Here is a 20,143-nt window from a genome sequence, read left to right on the forward strand (position 1 = left end):
AGCATTCACAATTAGGACGCACTTCTCCAACTACATGAAAGGTCACCTTTGAAACAGAACAGACTTCTTCTGTTCTCCAACTACTTAATGCACAAATACTTTCTTCTTAACTGAGCTGGACTACTACTCTGAACATCAGATATGACAGATTCTGAAACCATACTAGTCACATATTCCTTTGAACCATGAAACTTGACTCCTTAAATGAATTTTGCAACTTAAAAAAAAAACAACAAAAACCAAACAAAGTTCCTTTTCTCTAAATGTTCTTTAATAGTGTATGTGTTCTCTAATAGGAATTTCTTGCTAATAGAAGCAATGGTAGGATATGGTCAAAAGGCCTGGTTAAACTCTAGAGTACATAATTTCTAGTGTAAGAATTTCAAGAAATGGAAACTACACAGTATTAGGGAAAGGGCACCTCTCAGCTATTAAATTGGCTTGGACTTTCATTTCCTTGCATTCCGTATTCATAAAAAATATTTTAGGAACATAATCAAATAGGTTAAGAATTACTCCTTTAGTGTATTCAATATTAAAAAATGACAACAAAACCTAGAAACACTAAGTGCTGTTGGGCCAAAGAACACAAAGACAACCTCTATAGTTGGACAGTCAGAGTTGCAGTCTCTGATGGCATGTATTTCATCTGTCAGCAACAACTCTGTGACTGAGTAGCACCTAGTGACACAGAGCAAGGGGGTACAATGGAACAGAGGGGAACCAGGTAGCCAGACAGAAGCTCACTGAAGGCATTCAGGCCTGCTCTCAGGACTGACTCTCCACAAGTCCACTGAAAAATTCTCCAATCCAGACAAGAATTACTTACTAAGTTCTTGTCACATTTTTGTTATGAAGAAATAATAGAATTACTATGCATGTTTTGGCTGGGTTCTTCCACGGATTTCAGCAATGTTCTTGTGAGATTCCTATACTTGTCCCTACTTGTTAGTTGGCAAATAAAATTGCTTCATTCACTTCATCTGACCTCATCATTATGAGGGTTTCAAAATGTTATGACCTTGCAAGACAAGAGGAATGCTTAACTGTTGTTGGAGGTACTCTGAAATCACATGGCAAGTTTAAACAAGGTTTTTAATCTAATACAGATACAGTCTTTCTACTTAAAGTCAAGACAATTCCTTCTTATTGCATGGGTAGTAAAATTCTCATACCAGCTTTCAAATCAGGTATATAGATGAAAAATCAAACATATGAAAATCATAGTTTAGCTGAAATTCTGCATATCTTGGGTCTTCTCTTTAAGCAATCACATAACAGGTTGTACTTCATGTGAAAGTGTATACCATATAAATCATGTGAGCTACTACTATGTTTCAACTTCTATAAAATACTCTGGGCTGCAAGTAAAATCCACTACTCTTCTGTGAAAATGCCTCTCTCCTACAACAAATTGGAAACAGTCTGCATGTAATATATATACATGACAAAAAGAAAGCCAGTCTCCAGAAGATTTAAATTTTCAAACCAACCTTTCGGAACTGGTGAAGTTATGATCAATATAAAGACCTTGCTTTGAATTCTATTTAGTGAATAAACATTCCAGCACATGAAAATCTATAATCTTGATTGTTATTCCTAAGTATTTACAACTCAAGTTTTCTTCTCTGATGGAGGGTAAGTCTTCTTATATTACCAGGTGCATGGCATGTGGTAAATTTTTGGGAGATAAAGATGCCAAAAAAAGATGCCTTTGCTCAAGGATACGACGCACAATTGGGGAAGGGGTCACATGGAATAGAAATGAATGGCAGATGTTAAAATTTCTTTGACACCACAGTATTGCAATTCTTGCACAAGATAGTGCATTTCCAACTTATGTTCTAGGGTAAATAAGATCTGCAGGGATGTTGTGCTTTTGGCTCTCAAGAAGTTCAGCCGAGATGATTACTTGCTGGATACCACAAACTACAAGAAGCAGAAACACACAGAGAGAACCTTCATCCTTGAAGTGATTGATGTTTCCTAGGTACATCAACCAATCTCTCATGAAGTAAACTAGAGGCAGTTGATCCCTCCTGCAATGAGAGATCAGGGGACAAGAGGCTGGAGTACAGCCCTACAGAAAAGGATTCGGGGGTTTTAGTTGATGGTAAGCTCAGTATGAGTCATCAGTGTGCCTGGGTAGAAAAAAGGGACCAACTGTATCCTGGGTACATTAAGCACATGATAGTTAACAAGTCAAAAAAAAAAAATAGTTCCACTATACACATCACTGGTGCAGCCTCACCTTGAGTACTGTGTGCAGTTTTAGGCTCCACTATATAAGGATATAAAAATATTAGAATGTGTCCAAAGGAGGGCAACAAAGATGATGAAAGGACTACTAGAGGGCATGACTTTTGAGGAGCAGATGAGGGTACTAGGTTTGTTCGGCTAAGAGCAGAGGAGATGGAGGGGTAACTTTATTGCTGTCTACAATGTTCTCGTGATGGGGAGCGGAGAGGGAGGTGCTGATCTCTTCTCTCTGGTGTCCGGTGATAGGAAGGAAGGGAATGGCTTAAAGCTGCATGAGGGGAAGTTCTAAGAAAAGTACCTAAGAAAAATTCTATTTCTCAAGTAGTGTTTCATACAAATTCTGAACTGGAAACCCACAGAATAATTTCTATGACTTCTCATATGCTTCTTCTTACATGGTCTTAACTTTGTGCGGTAACGTCTGCTCTTTCTTTTGCATCAGCTACAAGAGTGTAGCACAAGAAAAGTCAGTCTGCTCAAACAAAAGACATAGATTGTATCATTCTGTTTTGAAGGTTCAATGATAGCAGCTAACATCCCTAGTGTGTTCTCATGAAGACTTAGTAAAAAAATTGCGTGGGAGAGCAACACTGTCCCAAAAGATACCAAGTATCTAACTTTGCAGTAGAGTATTTAACAGCTCCTGATACCAAGTCCCAACACTCTTTGCAGAAATACTTGTAACTGACACCTGTCTAGGACTGTGACACTTCAACCAGTGATGAACAAGTCATCCCAAATGAAACCTGCATATTACACTTCCACAGAAGGTCTCACTCAAGAGGGTAAGGCAGAAAAGCAGACTCCAATTCAGAACTAGAAAATGGCAGCAAGAGGTAACAGTACTGGAAACACACTAAACAGGCAGTGAATCCTCTTGAAGAATAATGCTAGTGTGTTTTTGTGAGGTTCCTACAATCTCTTAGTGTGCATATTTATCAGTATCAGTATAATAGGAATAGCTTCAGCCACAATAGTATGGCAAGTGACCCTTCTATTTTACGGTTTTACTAATTTCTTAGTTAATAAGGAAGAACATTTTAAACAATACACACTAAACTGTCCCTTCTAATAATTTATTCAATGCATATTTGCAAATTGACAGAAGCATCACTCATTCTACTATTTTTATGAGGTCATTGAAGAAAAAAGTAATTCATTGAGAAATAAACTCAGACAATAAAGGCTAGAAAGTATATATACTGCATTCAGGAGTAAGACTCAGACTTAACTATGGGTATGGGCCCACCTAAAGAGTTTCACTTGATAAACGTTATCAAATGAAATCATTTTCTTGTCCTTTCAACAGCAACATATAATCCATTTCTTAATGTCCTCAAACACCTGAAGTGGTAGATCATTTCCAGGAATGCACAGATGCCAGCATTTGTTCTGTGCTAGGGAAGTCTCACTGTTGCTTTTCATTTGACTAACCCAGGAAAACATGCTGGAATAAAACTACCTTCCTTAACTGCTTGTACCTCTAAACAAATGTTTCAAGTCCACCATTGTCTTTCTTCCTTTGTTAAAGAAACTTCAAAGTCAAAGTTAACTCCCAGGTTGCATTAATTAGACCCTCTCTGAGCTTTATCAGTAGCGTAGCAAATGATACCAATCAGAAAAAAAAAATACAGCAGAATTTCTACAATACAAGGGACACTATCATTACTGTGGCTATTTCATACAGCTGTGAGTAGATGTAATTAGAGTTCTGAAAGCCATAACTTAAGTTTTGGCTACAAGCATAAATAGTGAAAAACTTTCCTAGGATAACCACGTCAGGGCCCTGAGCTTATCAACAGGTTCTGCAACCTCCTTCCCAATCCTAGGGGTTAAGGCATCTGTGCTCAGGACCAACACTGACACAATGCAGCTGAGTAACCTGTGTGGAACCTTGTCAGGAGCCTCCTCCACCTCCAGTGGGGAGCTGAAATGCAGGCTTCCATTCTTAATCCTTGCATCAACTGTGCTGCAGATATGCCTGCACTTGGCTGTGTACCTCACTGATCCTGATCCACCTTCAAATCCTGGCTTGACCTCAAGCTTCCCTCCTTAGAACAAGCTTGTCTGATAACCACCAGGCTGCTGTCTGAGCCTGTCTAACTGCCACTAGACTTGTTTGGCAAGTGTGGGATTGTGCCACTGGTCAGTGAGCATACTGATCCATGCCTGCCTTGCTGTCACTCTTAGCTCCCAGCTCGCACTGATGCAGGGAGCAGTCTCCCCATCCTGCTGCTCCCTGACAAACTAGTCAAGAACCACAGTTCCTCTAGAAACATATCAGAAGACTGAAGAACTTAAGCAGCTGAAGAGTTCAGCAGTATCACATAGAATATCTCATACATCAGCTATCAGCAAACTGCCTATAAGCTACTGACTGAGCCATTACAGTGCCCTTGGTAAGTTTAATGAGACAGCCAGGACCATAGGATAAATAAAAACAATACTGTCGCAAGTGGAAATTTACTTACAATGCTGTAGAGACCACATAGCAGAGGTGCTACTAACAAGCTGACCTGCTGAATGGATTTTGCATTTTAGAAAAACAGCAAGTAAAGAATGAAAACCCTAAATTCCATGCAGAAACAGGCCTTACACCTTCAGTGAACTTTAGAGGTTATCCTATCTGGAAGTGATTTTATTGATGTTTACCTCAAAAATAAAAATGCACCAAGAAAAAACAAAACAAAACAAAACTGTTTCCATAGACATCAGATCTATAACATTCTTTGCCATCATTTTAATTTTCCAGAATAACTATTATAGCCTCAATTTAGGAACACATATGAAAACTGACAGAAAAGCCCTCTCATGATTCAAAGACATGATGTAGATTTCAAATGAAAACCAAAAATCCTGTTTCAACAAAGTGCATGCCAGACTGACTGGTTTCTTCTTTCTCACTTTTTTTTTTTTTAAATTCTTGTGGGAGCCTTTTTGATCCTAATACCCAGATATAACACTGGCTAATTAAGCTGTCCATACCAGAAAGAGTACAGCTTCACCCAAAAGACCTCTCAGCTGTGGACTGTTGCTTCTGTAGCTGTAACTTCTACTCAGGACCAAAAGTATGATCTCTGTAGGAGACAGAGGAGGAAGAACAAAAACAGGAAAAATGTTTAATGGTACACCAGACAGACTGCTCTGCTGCATTCGACAAAATCATAATGAAGACTATAGTACAAAAGTAAAGGTTGAGACTAGACCAAGAATGGTTGCAATATGGCAGATCAAAGGTCCACTAGTTTGAAGCGTCATCTCAAGAAGAATTAAAAAAAAAATTTATAAGGTCATCTGAATTTAATTAAAAATCCTACCCTGGTGGCTGTTCCTACTTGAAGTTAAGTTAAAATACCATATTGGTTACTATACTTCATTCCAGAGCTAGACACACTTATGACTTCTGCTTCCAAAACAGACATGGAATCAGGCTACTGAATTTTTCAAGCAAGAATGAGATTTGCCTGCCAGCAGCTGCCAGCAGAACAGGCACTTAAAAGGAGAGCAACAACAGCTAAACCTGGTACTGCATGCCAGCCAAGAAACATGCGACCTCTACAGCTGTGGCCCCAAAACATAACTCAATGCAAGGCTATGCCCTCATCGAATGTTGAGTGGAAGTTCAAGAAACCCTTTTCACAGATTTACACAACAGCTATGTTTGCTTTTGCAGTGCAACACAATTGCAATTCTGCAAGGAATTCTTTAAGCCAGTTCCTGAGAATGGATTTGTAAATCAAATAACTAAGAGAAAAAGAAGACAAAAGTCTTGGTTCTGCAGGCAGAAAGAGCACATTATTGTGTGGGAGGAATGCAAGTATGTACCACTGTCACCCCAGATGAATGTTCTGTACTAGGTTCTTCTCAAAATTCCAATTTTTGGAAGACTTTGTTTTCTAAAGCATCATCTTTTGAGGAGAGAGAGGTAACGGTACCAAAAGAGAGAACTGTATACAAAGCAAAACCTGAAAAAAATCCTCTTTCTTCAAATAGAGACAAAATTACAAGGTATAAAAGAATACCAATTCTGTGAAGAATTCTACTAGCTGTCATTGCAAGCCTTCAAAAGTTATTTTTAAAAAAGAGAACGTAAAGAAAAAAATGCATAGGAGATGCCAAATAAACATTTATAGTATCAGAGAGCACCAGATGTAAAAGGTAGAGGAGTAGGAGCAAACAATTTTGCTCAAATGCAATCCATCTAGTTCTAAATTAATTTTCATATGGCCATGAGTCTCTGGTCATATTTTTCACACCTGATCACCCAAGTTTCATTGAAGTTAAGTATCCACAGTAAGTCAAGAAGTAAAAAAAAAAAATTTTTTTTTAAATCTATGAGAAACAAAAGATTGAGGATGGCAGCATTTTCACTCAAAAAGTTACTTTTTTTTCCCCCTTGGAAAACAGAAAGAAAATTTTCCCAGGTTGACTAGCAACATATTATTCTAAGATTTGATAGAACATACCAGGCTATGTAACACACAGATCAGTATTTCTCCCCAAAATGTGATTTTTAAGTGGTATATTACAATAAGAAAACAGTTTAGAACAGTCACTGTAAGAAATCATGATCTCATTTGCAAAAATTCTTCATGGCACTTTGAGATTTTGGCATAAAAATCTGGGCAAAATGTATTTTGTGCTCCAGTCTTCTACATTACTGCTCCATGCTGGGAAAGCACAATCATCTTTGTGATAAGCATTGAAAAAGGGATACTTCTTGGGCTAAGGCATGAACAGTCATCTGATCACTGATGATTTTGCAATTGAATGAGTCCAGTTCAGTTATGTGCCTTTAGAGTGTTTGGTATGTTCTCAATATTCAATTTCAGGACACTTAAAACACCAACAGAAGTACACCAATTAAAGCAAAAAGGTTTTGCCATCATTTCATTTCCTTTTCCAGAATAAGGGAAATAATGTCTAATTGTCCACACAGATCTATAACCAATGTTCACTTCTGTGGCCTAACTTCAGTTTACTCTTTCTTACTTTTTCCTCTTTGCAGAAGTGTAAATCTACTCCTTATAAATATGCTATGTCTACATCACTGAACAATTTTTTAACTAAAAAGCAAGCAGATACAGTAACAGTCATCCACAGCATGGATTATTCTAACTCATCTTCACAAGAGGATGCTCAATGTTCAGAGGATGCACTATCAAATTTCAGTGATCAGACATTATTACTTTAATTAGATAATTATAAAGGGTCTTTTAAAGTTAAATGCACAGCTTATGTGCCAGGTCACTCAAGTGAGATGACAGTTCATACAGCACTAAACAAGAGTCAAGTTGTAGTCACCTCCCTCTGTTCTGGACTACCTTTAAACTGCTCTAAGAATGTGTACAAATCTCTTCCTATTTCATCTATCAAAATCCATAGTTTTCCTTTAAAGGAAAATTTTTCTTTTAAAATTACATACTAACTTTCTTTCCAGAACAAAATGTTTACTCAGCCAGCTAATAAACAAAAACAAACAACAATTCAACAGTGAAAAGCATCTGACAGTTATAACTAAATTTGCAACTCTGATCAAGAGATTTTCAGATAGGAAAAAAATACTATATCTGAACTATTCATTCTACACATCAGACAGAAGTACACAGATACCCATCCAACTGACTTAGATGACAATTCAATCATCCCTCACACAAAATATCTACTCTTATTTATTAAGGCATTTGTACGCTCTCAGATACATTGTTTGAAGATTGACAACGTTCAGTATTTACCACATAATTTTTTTTACACTTCATTAAACAAACACAAAACTTCAAAACAAACTTTAGCTAATGCAGAAGATGTGTACCAGCGCAGAAGAACTGAGCATTTCACTACACTCTGGAAGGAATTGTACTTTATGGGATTTAATTACCAAGAAAATTGTTAATTGTTATGCATGGTCCAATAGAATAGATTATTACTACAAGAATTCAATGAATGTGTTCAGATTATTTTTTCTAAGATGTAAAGATCTCTATATTTATAATTTTAGTGTAGTTACAAAACTAAAGGGAGTGGGAAAAAAAAGATTTTAAAATATTAAGTAGCATTTTAGCAATAAATATTAAAATGAAGACCAGACCTGATAACTAGGTTAAGCTGATATTAACCAAATCAAAACAATTCCAGCATACAAGTAGAGCTATTAATGAGATAAAAAGATAAAAATATGCCTAAGCCACAAATCCAGAAGATAGAGATACTACACAAGAAATAAGATGGGGAAAAAACAACCCAACAAAAAAAAAACACGTTTAGGAGTTTTGTTTTTTTTAAAGGCAAATGAAATGCACGACTCTTGAAAAAAAATAGCAAAGTGACTGCACTTATGCAATGAACAAAACAGTGTTGTATAAGTTTCAATACAAAGTCTGTCAGTCCTATCAACTCCCCACACCCCCGATAATAATTTATATTAATGTCATGTGCAAATATATTCTACATCCCAGCTAGACAGGAACTCAACTGAGATGCATGAAAGCATAAGGCTAAAAAGTGTCTTTTTTACCCTGATTTTCTTTGCAATTCCATTGAGCATTAAAAATCCGAAAGACTAGCCTTAAATTCATCATGAGGCTAAGAATACAAATGCCATAAAACTTAATAACTAAAAAGTTACTATTCATTTCAATCTCAATCTCTTACCTAATCCCACTCTGTCATTACGCTAGTCAAACTGTAGGTCTTCATGAGATACTAAATAAAATTTGACTATCAGAAGTCATTTCATACCTCAATACCTTGTAATACTGACCTATCCTATGCGAAAATGCAATTTTATTCAACTACTTTATTCCAGTCAGGTTATTTCTTCTTTTTGCATGCAAATACAAGCATAGGGACTTCATTTTAAAGATAAAACAAAGGCAAAACCAGACTGCCATTTCACCTGTACAAGACAAATTTCAGTTTTTAGCAGAACAGTAGCACAAAATGCTTCAAAGCTCTTAAAACCACACCGTTTTCAGCTTGGATTTGTAACTCTTGCATATAATAAGCATTTTCACATAATAATTGTAAAACGAAGATGATACTTGACAATGCAGTCTTCACGCTCGTGCTTCAGCAGCTGCACGGCAGAAATCAATAGGTTTCTGTTTTCCTAGAAGTCACATGGATTTGCTTCCTTTCACTTAAACAGTGCTTAGGAAAAGCAGCTTCCCATCTCTTCGTTGTTGAATAGTCAATTAATCTGCTATAGTTATTACAGTCAAGAAAGAGTACTCTCTTTTTATTATAAAACAACTTCTGTTAGATTCTATATTTGCTCAGGTACCTGGAAATATTTAACAACCATCAGATTAAAGCCAAGATAATAAAAACATTGAACTATGATGTTTCCTAGCAAGTATCCCTGACTACAAAACCATCCGAAATTCATAAATACATGGTAAAGAATTCTCTCTGATAAGAATTCTAAACACATACTTGTAATTGCTGATGCTTTTTATACATTCTTAACCTCAATATATCTTGTTTCAGAAAATACAATCCAAAGAGGGGGGTTACTAGAATAAATTCCACTTGAATAAGTATACTTTTTTAATGTCAAAGTTCTTGCAAGAAGCAGGGTGGGCCAGGGATGAAGTGTGAAGGAAGGGGGAGAAAGGAAATCATACTGCTCTGATTAAATTAAGAGTATAACATTTGCATCTGACATGCAGTTGTGTAATTTTATTTAAAAGAGCTACCCAATGAGCATGAAAACAAATATAAAGCTATGCAGTGATACAGGCAAATTTTACCTCTTGTGAGTACGCTGGTTCAGAAGTGTGAGTGTTTTTTGTAATGTGAACTGTAAGTGTTCTAGTAGTAGTTGAATAGTCTACAGAAAATACAATATGAAATGTCAATTTCTGTGTGTGAATGCATCATTCTAATCATGTTTAGGTTCAGTAGCTAAATTACAATAGCACACATGAAAACTGTAGTCAAGTGCAGATAATTTCTTAGATTTTGAAAGCAAACAATACAATTGCAATTACTTTTTTCCTTAAAAAAACCACTAGAGATGTTGAGTTTTTTGACAGGTAAGACAAATATAAAACATGAAGGAGAATATGAGAAAAAAATAAATTAAGAGATTTCTGAGGTATATACTAAAACCAGAATGCATTAGAGTCAGAGGAACCAACATTAAATGACCAAGAAGCAAGACTGCTTTATTTAATGACTAGAGAAAGAGGAATCTGATTTAGAGTGTGGGAAAAGCAGACAGGCATCTCTGATGCTTATCCAAGTCCTACCCTTTCCTTGCTTGTAAAAGATGTCCTGAAGGTGAGCACAGATCAAAAATACGTATATTTCCTAAAAGCAGCTGTTTTGAGACTTAAAGAAGGTCCTGATTCATTTTGACATTCTTATCACAGGGAAGATTTCAGTTTCATTCAGCTTTGGCTCAAAGTCTGGAGTACTGCTCCTTTTCTCTCACATCGGTGCAGTAATACCATTCCATGTACTTTACTTCATCTTTTCTGCCCAGCACAGCTTCTCTCAACTCTAAGCAGGTCCTACTCTCCCTAGCCACACCTTTTACTATCATTCTTTCCTGCTGAAAACTGCGTCTCTCTGTATTTCCTCTCTTGCACTGGTCTGCAAATCTGCTGCTAATCCCTTGTCATGCCAGTTGAACCTCCTCTTGGTTTCATGCTATAATTTAAAAGGAATATACTAACATTATCTGTACTATTTCCCTGCTTCAGAAAGTAACGTTGCATAGCTCTTAAAATGGTACCTCCCGAATCCTACCAGACTCCATTTGAAATGCAAATATTCTAGAGGAAACTACCAGTTACCTATTTTTAGAAAACCCCTTTGCTGCTTGTAACAAAGACTTTTAGATCTGCAGTCCCAGATTTCAATACCTCTGATACCTAAAGTGAAAGCCAAAAAACAGCCATTTTTAAATTCTCTCAGAAGTAAAATCTTGCGCAATTTTGACTCTCTGAAATCTAAAAAACATTGGAGATAAAAACTGAACCTTACAAGTAATTAACAACTAATGTCAACAGTCAGAGATCACTATGTTAGGTACTATGCACATATTTAATAAGAGATAAGCTTTTATCCTAAAAGCTTGCAATTAAGCTTATCAGAAGTGACACAAAGATATGAGAAAGAGACAAGATAATAATACATTAATTATTATTAGCATAAAGAAGAGTCATAGCATACCATTTGCCTAGTCACTGCAAAGTATTAGCACAGTCTAGCATTTTTAAAAAGGCATCTGGAAATTATAATATAAGTGGCTTTTCAGACTTATGTGGATCTCTCATTTTTCACATAAAGGGCAGCAGGAGGGAGCATGAAGGCATGTCAGGGAAAACTAGAACAGACAAAAATGTCTGACAACACTGGCAGGCCAAAGACCAATGATTTGAAAGCTCAAAATCCAGTAAAACAGACTACTAGATTTTGTTCTATGAAGTAAGAGTCTAGAAGGCAGTTTTTCCTCCCCTCTCAAATGTGTTTATGATTTCAATGAGACAGAATCTGACTTTGTGATCTTGCTGGATTCTGTCCACACTTACTGGAGATTCAAATACTCACCTCATCAGTAAGAAACTCCTTACTCAGACCAAAGTCTGTCAGCACCACGTGGCCATCAGAATCAAGGAGAATATTCTCAAGTTTTATATCCCGATAGATAATCCCCAACTGCAAACAGAAGAAAAAGTATTTCCAAGTCAGTGTAACCACATCAAGGAGACATTGTTGATTGCATTTAAATACGAAGCTAGCAAAACTCCCATTATTAATCTGACACCTGAAAGTTACACTCAAAAGTCAACTTTAAAATGCCTTTGAAGAAATAACTGTGAGTGACTAAAAAATTCTCAGAAATTACACTGTGCATTAATGTCTTGAAGGACATACTATATCCTTTGAATCTAAAAGTGACTGAACACTTGCTGTTGAGTGCAAAACTCAGGTCAGCTTTCATTAAGAATGAAAATGGATGCTTCTGTAATGTGTTCTAGACCATACATGCATGCTTTGTAATTGTCAACAAATGTACTTAACTACCTCTGAAAACTGTAACACTTCTCTTGTCCACAGTTGTGCCAAAATTTCAGAACTCTGCTGTTTAATTTTATCAAAACAAGGACAACTGAATAACAGTGCAACCCAAACACTGGTCACGTTGACTAAAAATTAGTTTTATTGATATACACCATTTCATAATGATTACTAAAAATTAACCATCATTTGTCAATAACACCACTCTTCACATTGCAGGCAAAAACTTGCAGCCTTAATCTGGTGCACATGAATAGATACTTCACTGGGAAGTATTTCTAATTATACAACTAACATCTCATTGCCAGATAAAGTTACTTTGAATTTAAAACAATCAAAAAATATAGTTCTCCTTACTAACTTTATATGATGTGAAAAGAATGCAGCTGTAGTTCCACAAAATCAGCACTAGGATAAAGTTACCTTACCTTGTGGAGATGTTCAAGTGCCAAAACGATTTCCCCAATGTAAATTTGCACCTCGCTTTCTGAGAATCTCTCTCTGTGTGAAAGGTGAGTAAACAATTCTCCTCCATTTATATAGTCTAAAAAGCAGAACAAAGAACCTTATAATTTCACTGACAACTTAATTTTCTTATTGGAATATTAATAGGTACTTTCTAAGTTATTAAATGAGATGTTCTGGGATCAGATGCTTTTACTTTATTTTAAGTCATGATGTACAATACTCAATTTCCTTCTTAGAGGACTGACGGAAGAACACAACCAACTTTTAGACAAGCAGCAAAAGCATAAAATAAGCTTCATATATCCATAAATTATAAAGATGACTATTTTTTGCAAAATCTGTCTTTTAGTTATTTAAGAATATGAAAAGAAAGAAGTACAAATGATATCTACAAACGGAATATTCGTTGCTCTTAAGCATTTCGTAAGAGTGTACAAGGCAGACTGACATAGAGAAAGGCAATTCAGAAAACGGGTATTAGGTGAAATAATCAGCTATGGGCAATTACAAGTTTTACCCTTCACAAGGGGAACTTTGATGGCAAAACTTACTGGAGGAGATTATTTCCACAAACATTCCCTCATGGAAACCACACTTTCATTCTTTGCAGTCTATGACACAAGGGTTTTCCCACAGTCAGGGAGGGGGAAAAAGAAAGTAATTATTACAACAGAGCTCCACTGCAACACAAACACGTTAGAAGTAGAGCTGTTTAGGCTAGCGGCGTACATTAAAGCCATTAATTTGCAACCCCACAGCCCCCATATTGTATTTGAGCTCTACAAATACAGAGCAGGGAACATGCCCCACAACATCTTACTCAACATTTTCTTGAATATGGTTTCTATAGATTCACTGGTATAATATGTAAATCTATTAAAAACGTCCAATCCTATTATAAGTTAACATTTCAAAGGAGAAAGCATATATATAAGTTATAGACATTTTGATCTCTCTCCTTTTTTTAGTTCTCCAGTTCTCTGTTTGGGAATGATTATTAGTGGAATCAAACAACATGAGGAAGATTATTTATCTAGATCAGTAAGCATATGAAAAAGATTATAATAAAGTATAAATAACCCCTATTTTACAACTGCTTCCTTCTTCCAAAAAACCTTCAGCATTCTAATCATGGAGAAAACAAAGATAACAAACAATTTTTTAAAATATTTCTAATCAGAACTGCTAACTTAGTACAAGGTAAGAACTGAATTCCCAGGCACTGTTCTAAGGACTGTGACAAATATAAACCAAAGGTGCCACAGGAGTGGTAGAACAAGCCTAATTCTTTTCAGGTTATAACACTAACCACAGTCCAATGAACAACCAGCCTTCAAATTCTTGGTGCTAGATCAAATGCACCACTAACAATGGGGGAAAAAAAAATTGTATCAATTACTTCAATATAAACTCCATCTGACAGTTCAGGGTTTTTTTTTTTTACTTTTTTTTTTTTTTAAAGTATTAGTAGGCTAACCTCATGTGACAAGCTTTGTATAGAACAGGTATTCACATGGATGCAATACTTTGTTCTTTCAATCACAGCTTATAGTAAACCTAAAAACTGGAATCAACTCCAAACCCCATATTGTAGAAATTTGGCAGAAATGCAGCTGCATGTCTGCACCTGATCCAGACTAAACTCATACAGCTATGTAATCTGATGGCACAAAGAATTGTATTAAATATTGCACTGAGGTTCCAATTCTAAAATCTTTTGAAACTGAAATGACATGTTGCTCATACCCCAAGTTCAGCTAGGTACAAAACCAAAAGCAGAGACTGGTTTCCAAAAATTCAGAAGCCTCTGAAACACATTAATTCCAAAAATCAAAGAAGTGATTTACAAAGATTTACATAATAGACATTAAAAAACTTGGAACAAATAGTTATTTTGTCAGGGAGGGTGTGAAGCCCAGTTGAATTATAAGGTAGCTTTAGGCCATGTTAGGTAGAAGAGATTTTTGCTGTTATAAAAAGTCATTAAAAGAAATTTTTAAACCCCTCTAATTATTCCCATTTTCTGCTAGAAAAGAAGGAAAAAAGGACCTTTCTGTGCCCAACTGATATTCTAACATAATATTTCAACCTAAGAATAGGTTCATGTTCATGCAGCCTTTGTGGTAAAAAAAAACAAAAGGAAAAGCCTTTAATTATACATCAGCTTTGAATTTCTTGCTTTAAACATCACCTTAACATTGTGTTATGGTGGGCATGTGCCCAGTCTGCACTATCTGCTATGTAATGTTCTTCAGAACTACTGGGCTCCCTCCTTTCTTGATTCTTATGAGAATATAATGTCAAGCTTTTAATTTTCCTGTCATAAGAGGTTTTTCTAGCCTTCTAATTATCCTTGTCATCTAAATTTCTCCATTACTATGTATTTAGTTTTAAGTAACTACATCAACCTCAGGTGTGAGAGTTTTTTTGGTTTGGATCTAAACTGCATTCTAGCTAAAAATACCTGGATTTAAAGAATACTATAATATTTATAAGACATGTTTATATTTTTCCTCATTTAATCTTGCAAATGTTTTTCCAAATTATTAATAAGTTAAATACCCCAAAAAATAAAATATGAAATCTTAATTATTAAAAGGTTAACATGAAGGAATCAAAGCTATCAATGTATTTCTAACTTTTCTTTGTCTCTTTAGCATTTTCCAGCCTGCGACAATATTTTACATATTTCTTTAATGTCCTAGTCAGAGGAATTTGTAAGAATCCTTATTACAATATTCAACTCATTTTCAAAAGGAATCTAGTGAATACTCCATTTAAGCTTGAGCTCCTCAGATACCTGTATTATCTCACTTAGTATATGAAACTAAGGTATGCACATAGAACACCTTCCTAAGAATTGACAGCCAGTGGTGTAGATACATATAACATTCATAAAGTTTTACTAATTTGATGTCTAAATCAGCCTGTTAATAAAGGTTCCGTAAATGGAAGTTATGAGCTAAAAGGAATTGCAAAACTTGTACTTCAATTACAGGACCATTCACTTCTTCAAATAATTCACTACCAAAAGGCATTCTGCATCCAAGCATTAACTTGATCATTCATTTTCCTCTTCTTTTCAAATACTCTAAGCAAGCAGTCTTTAAAAATTGCTTGTAATTTTCCTCCAAATACATCTTATATACCAAACACAAAATTTGCTGCTGATCTGAAAGGTAAAAATATTTCTAGTTTTAGAGTGGTACCAAGCCTTATGAACAAGCTCTACTTTCAGCACAGAAATGTGTGGTTTTGAATTGCCTCTTAATATCCAAAAACTGAAACATGCAAGTATCTCAGTACTCAAAGATCAAATAGTTTCATAACAAAGTTTTGGCAGCAAATGCTTCCTGAGGCAGTAAGGCTTAGAGTTGATTTTAATACTGTTTTCCAGCTCCTGAAGTAAATGAAGTAAATCAGTAAAAATCCTTCATCTTCCTGAGAAAGACAAGACTTGTCAAAGGCAATGAAATTGTGGAGTAAAGCAAAAGGAATATAACTCCTTAATCTCAGTGTCTTTCCCCAAAATGTTACTGTCCTGAAAAAGGATAGTGGTAGGGAACAGAAAGACACACATATATGGAAGTTCTATCTGAGGTGAAAACCTTAGGAAAGTTCCTGATCAGTCTTCCACCAACCTTGCAAATGCTACAGAAATAGATGTGGTTCTTCACATCAAAATGGAAAGCAAAATGGCAAGGACAGAAGTGGAATGAAGAATGTTCTAATAAGGCTTGCTTCTAATACGGCTTGCTATACAATAGTTCATCATCAAGCATCTCTCGTAAATAGAAATTTACGAAAGTTACTGGTAGAACTTACCAAAAGGAAGTATCACAATGCATAAAACAAGAAACTGATCCACAATACAAGTATTTTCACCAGCGTTTTGCAGCAAGAAACCCTGCCAGCAACTTGTAGATTCTAGTGTTGTATGGAATTTGACCAGAAATAAATGAAAGCACAATCATCTTTAACTGGCATCATTCACATTATGAGTGCATTTGTTCAGAAAAAAAGACCTGCCTGATAAACATCTTTCAGTTTGCAGTACTTCAGTGCTAAAACAGCATACTAACTCATCAGCATAGTGACAGGTAGCCCTGTCCTCTCAGACAATGAGAGCATTTAAAAAACACCGATCACATTGAAGACAATATACAATGTGTTCTTAGAGTGAAATATGCAGTATGTTTGAACTAGAATGCTTTCTGCTGCTTAAATTTTCCTTGCTTTTTTCTTCTTTCCTACCAACTAATCCCAGTAACAAAGTCACACTTGGTCATCCCACCTTATCAGTAGCCTCTGTGCCACATACACAAAGGCAGCATGCAGAGGAAAACTGAATCACTTTAATGCCCATATTCATATAGATTAAGACCTTTTCATTCATGGTAGCAGCTTGTCTGAAAATCTGTAGAAAACTAATGCAGTATATAATAATGATTAAAAAAGTGCAAATCAAAATTGCATCTTCTAGGCAAGTTCAAGAAAATATTTCTCAGGTTTAGGTATTTATGGTCACATACATTTTCTGCTGCATCTAAGTCAACGATAATACATCCCCCCACCCTCCCCAGTCAGAGTAGCACACTGAAGTTCAAACAGGAAAACCACAAACACAGACACTGTTGAAGATGAGCAGTATTTTACTTCCTATGGTGTCTCATACAATCTCCAAACACACAGTACCTAAGACCACATTAAAAAAACCCTACAAAACATTAAGGAGATAAAAGGGCAGATTTTATTTTTTTTTTCCTCCATTAACATAAGACTTGACTCCTGAAAACTACTCACCTAAAATGAGATGAAGCTTTGTATCTGTCTGGAAGGCATAATGTAATGTGACCAAAAATGGTGATTGCCTAATGTGCTCCAATACTTGTCGTTCTGTCCTTGTGTGCTCAGTTGTTTTGGCTTTTTGAACTATTGTTGCTTTCTTCAGTACTTTCATGGCATACAGCTTTCCAGCATCGTGGCCGCTTACTTTCCTTACTAGGAACACTTTTCCATAGGCTTAAAGAAAAAGCGGGGAGGAAAAAAAAAAAAAAAAAAACAAAAAACACAACAGTCACCTACTCATACTACAGGTCCGGCTGATACCATTATTATTTTCAATTACTCATTGTTACACCACACAGTGACCATTCAGGTTGAAATCTTCCAGAACACTTTGTTTCAGACTGACCCTTTCTGAGCAAAAATTCAATCAAATGAGCTTAATGACTGAACACAGCTAGAGTGGAAAAAACAGAGTTTCAACATTTAAAAACAATTTTTAAATCTGATGATTTCTTCCTTTGTTATAACCTAAAACTCCCATACCTCAAATTTAGCATGAGTTTGGAGTAAGAGAGATGCTATTTTTTTGTCCTCAAAATAGTCTGCCCACGTTTGCACAAACTTAGATGCTTTCATTACTGGCTTTATAGCACTGAAGTTCCAAAAACCCATAGCAAAGGCAATGAATTCTTTCAGTCAGTATTTAGTACACAGGAACTTTCTGAGGCTCCCATTCTAGACTTAAATGAGAATTAAGCTAGAGGAATTATCTCAAAAAGAAAGTTTTCTGAACACAAACAGTAAAAGAAATAGCCACCAGGACCAAAAAGTAGTCTTTCTAGAGTTTCAAATTATCGAATCTAGGTGTTCTGTTGATATATTTGGTTAAAAATACACTCCATACTGCAGCAATAAGTGGCAAATGTGGACTTTTTTTATTATTATTAATAAAAAGGACTCCTGGGAACTGTACACAAGTAAATTTGATACCTCTACTAGGCAAACCTGTAGAAACAGTAAAGGTTAGAATTAGTAGATACACAAACAGAATACTACGTGAAAGAATTAGTGTTACTTTTGTAAATGGTAATAATTATTTCTATTAATAATCACTCAAAGCAATCAGGAGGAAGGAACAATGATATGGTTGACTTATTTAGATTTCCAAGGTACGTAACAAGTTCCCTTACAAAAGCATCTTAAAAAACACTCAACAATCATGGAGGGGGTCCTCTTATGAATGAAGAGCTGTATTAGCAGACAAAAACCAAAAAGGTTAAAAATAAGTGTTCAGCTTTTTCAGTGAAAGGAGGTCACCAGAAGAATTCATCCTGCCTGATTCGGTCATATATGGACAGTGAGGAAGCTGAATTTCTTGGTTTAGTAAATTATCCACTGCAACAGAAATCAAAGCTGACTGCTGAAAACTGTACCACAGTATCAAAATATTACACAGCTGAAAAATAAAATGGCAGATAAGATTCCAAATACATAATCCACGTGAAGTACGATAATAATTAGTTGTGCATAGTGTTATAACAGATTAAAAAAAACAAAATACCTGGAGTTACCATAGACAACCCTGCGAGAAAACACCATTGGTAATACAAAAAGCAAACAGACTGTTAGAACTTCAAGGAAAGTACTGAAGAGGAAAAATGGCACAAGTGTACTGTCCCCCAAACCTTCAACACAAACACAGAAATCCCTTATGCTGTGGTATGAAATCTTTGTGTGCTCATATCTTAAGTGATGCACCCTCCTCTCTTCTGTCCCCAGCTCCCCTCCCCCATCAGAAAAAAAAGTGTAAGTGAACATTAAAAAAAAAATACAGAAAAAGATAAAAGAATTCTTCTAATTATGAAGGAAAGTAAACACACTTAGACTTTCTATTTAGCCTGAAAGAGTAGAGTACTTAACAAGATTCTAGAGAGTTAAAAATCAGAAATTGTATAAAGGTCAGTAAAGAACAATTTTTCATTATTTCTAGAAATAAAATAACAAAGTTAACAAATAAAATCATTACGTATCAAGATTAAGTACTGCCCAAAACACACAAACGAATATGCTGTTAAGCTGTGAAACTACTGTTACATTATGATGCAAATGTCAAAAATGTGGATAGGTTCAAAAAGATTATATAAATTGTTGAGCAAGAGGAAAGTATACCAAGTGTTGCTGAACACAGAAGGGAATCTCCGGCTCAGGCAGACCCCAAGCTGCAGGCTGCTACAAGTTCACTAAGGAAACCATCATTGTATGCCTCTCCCTGTTCTTGTTGGGTCTCTTTAAGCCATCACGTGAGACAGAAAACTGAACCAGCTGGGTGTTTTGTCCAACCCCAATAATTATCTTCACATTACTTTCTCAAAGAGAATGCTCAAATATCTCAAAACTGTAAATGCGCTAGACAGGGCATACTGTCCTGATGTGAGACACTCAAATTTAGGTAGTCTTTAAAAATACTATAGTATCCACATACTTACTTACTGGGAGCAGTGCAACTCCAGATTTTTCCTGTTTTTTCCAGACAGGTAATAAAGAATGTATTGGTTTTATGTGGCAAGGTTTTGGTAGCAGGGGGGGGGGGGGGGGGAGG

At 35.8% G+C, this 20,143-nt stretch overlaps 1 protein-coding gene across 9 annotated transcripts in view; it reads right to left on the bottom strand.

Moving 5' to 3' along the window:
- RPS6KA5 (ribosomal protein S6 kinase, 90kDa, polypeptide 5) overlaps positions 1-20,143 on the bottom strand; it is an 82,555-nt gene that overhangs the window by 38,795 nt on the left and 23,617 nt on the right. For 6 of the 9 annotated variants that reach the window (XM_010583826.1, XM_010583827.1, XM_010583825.1 and 3 more), the window contains exons 3-5: positions 17,560-17,778; positions 12,717-12,832; positions 11,818-11,925 (exon numbers count right to left, since the gene is read on the bottom strand). In XM_010583826.1, the coding sequence (XP_010582128.1) occupies positions 11,818-11,925; positions 12,717-12,832; positions 17,560-17,778 (443 nt within the window). Of the gene's footprint in view, positions 1-11,817; positions 11,926-12,716; positions 12,833-13,307; positions 13,368-17,559; positions 17,779-20,143 lie in introns of those variants that run through there. The other 3 variants (XM_010583833.1, XM_010583832.1, XM_010583834.1) reach the window with 3 other exon arrangements.

The sequence above is a fragment of the Haliaeetus leucocephalus genome, unplaced genomic scaffold (assembly GCF_000737465.1).
Source record: "Haliaeetus leucocephalus isolate CR32 unplaced genomic scaffold, Haliaeetus_leucocephalus-4.0 Scaffold932, whole genome shotgun sequence".
Classification (NCBI taxonomy): Eukaryota; Metazoa; Chordata; class Aves; order Accipitriformes; family Accipitridae; genus Haliaeetus; species Haliaeetus leucocephalus.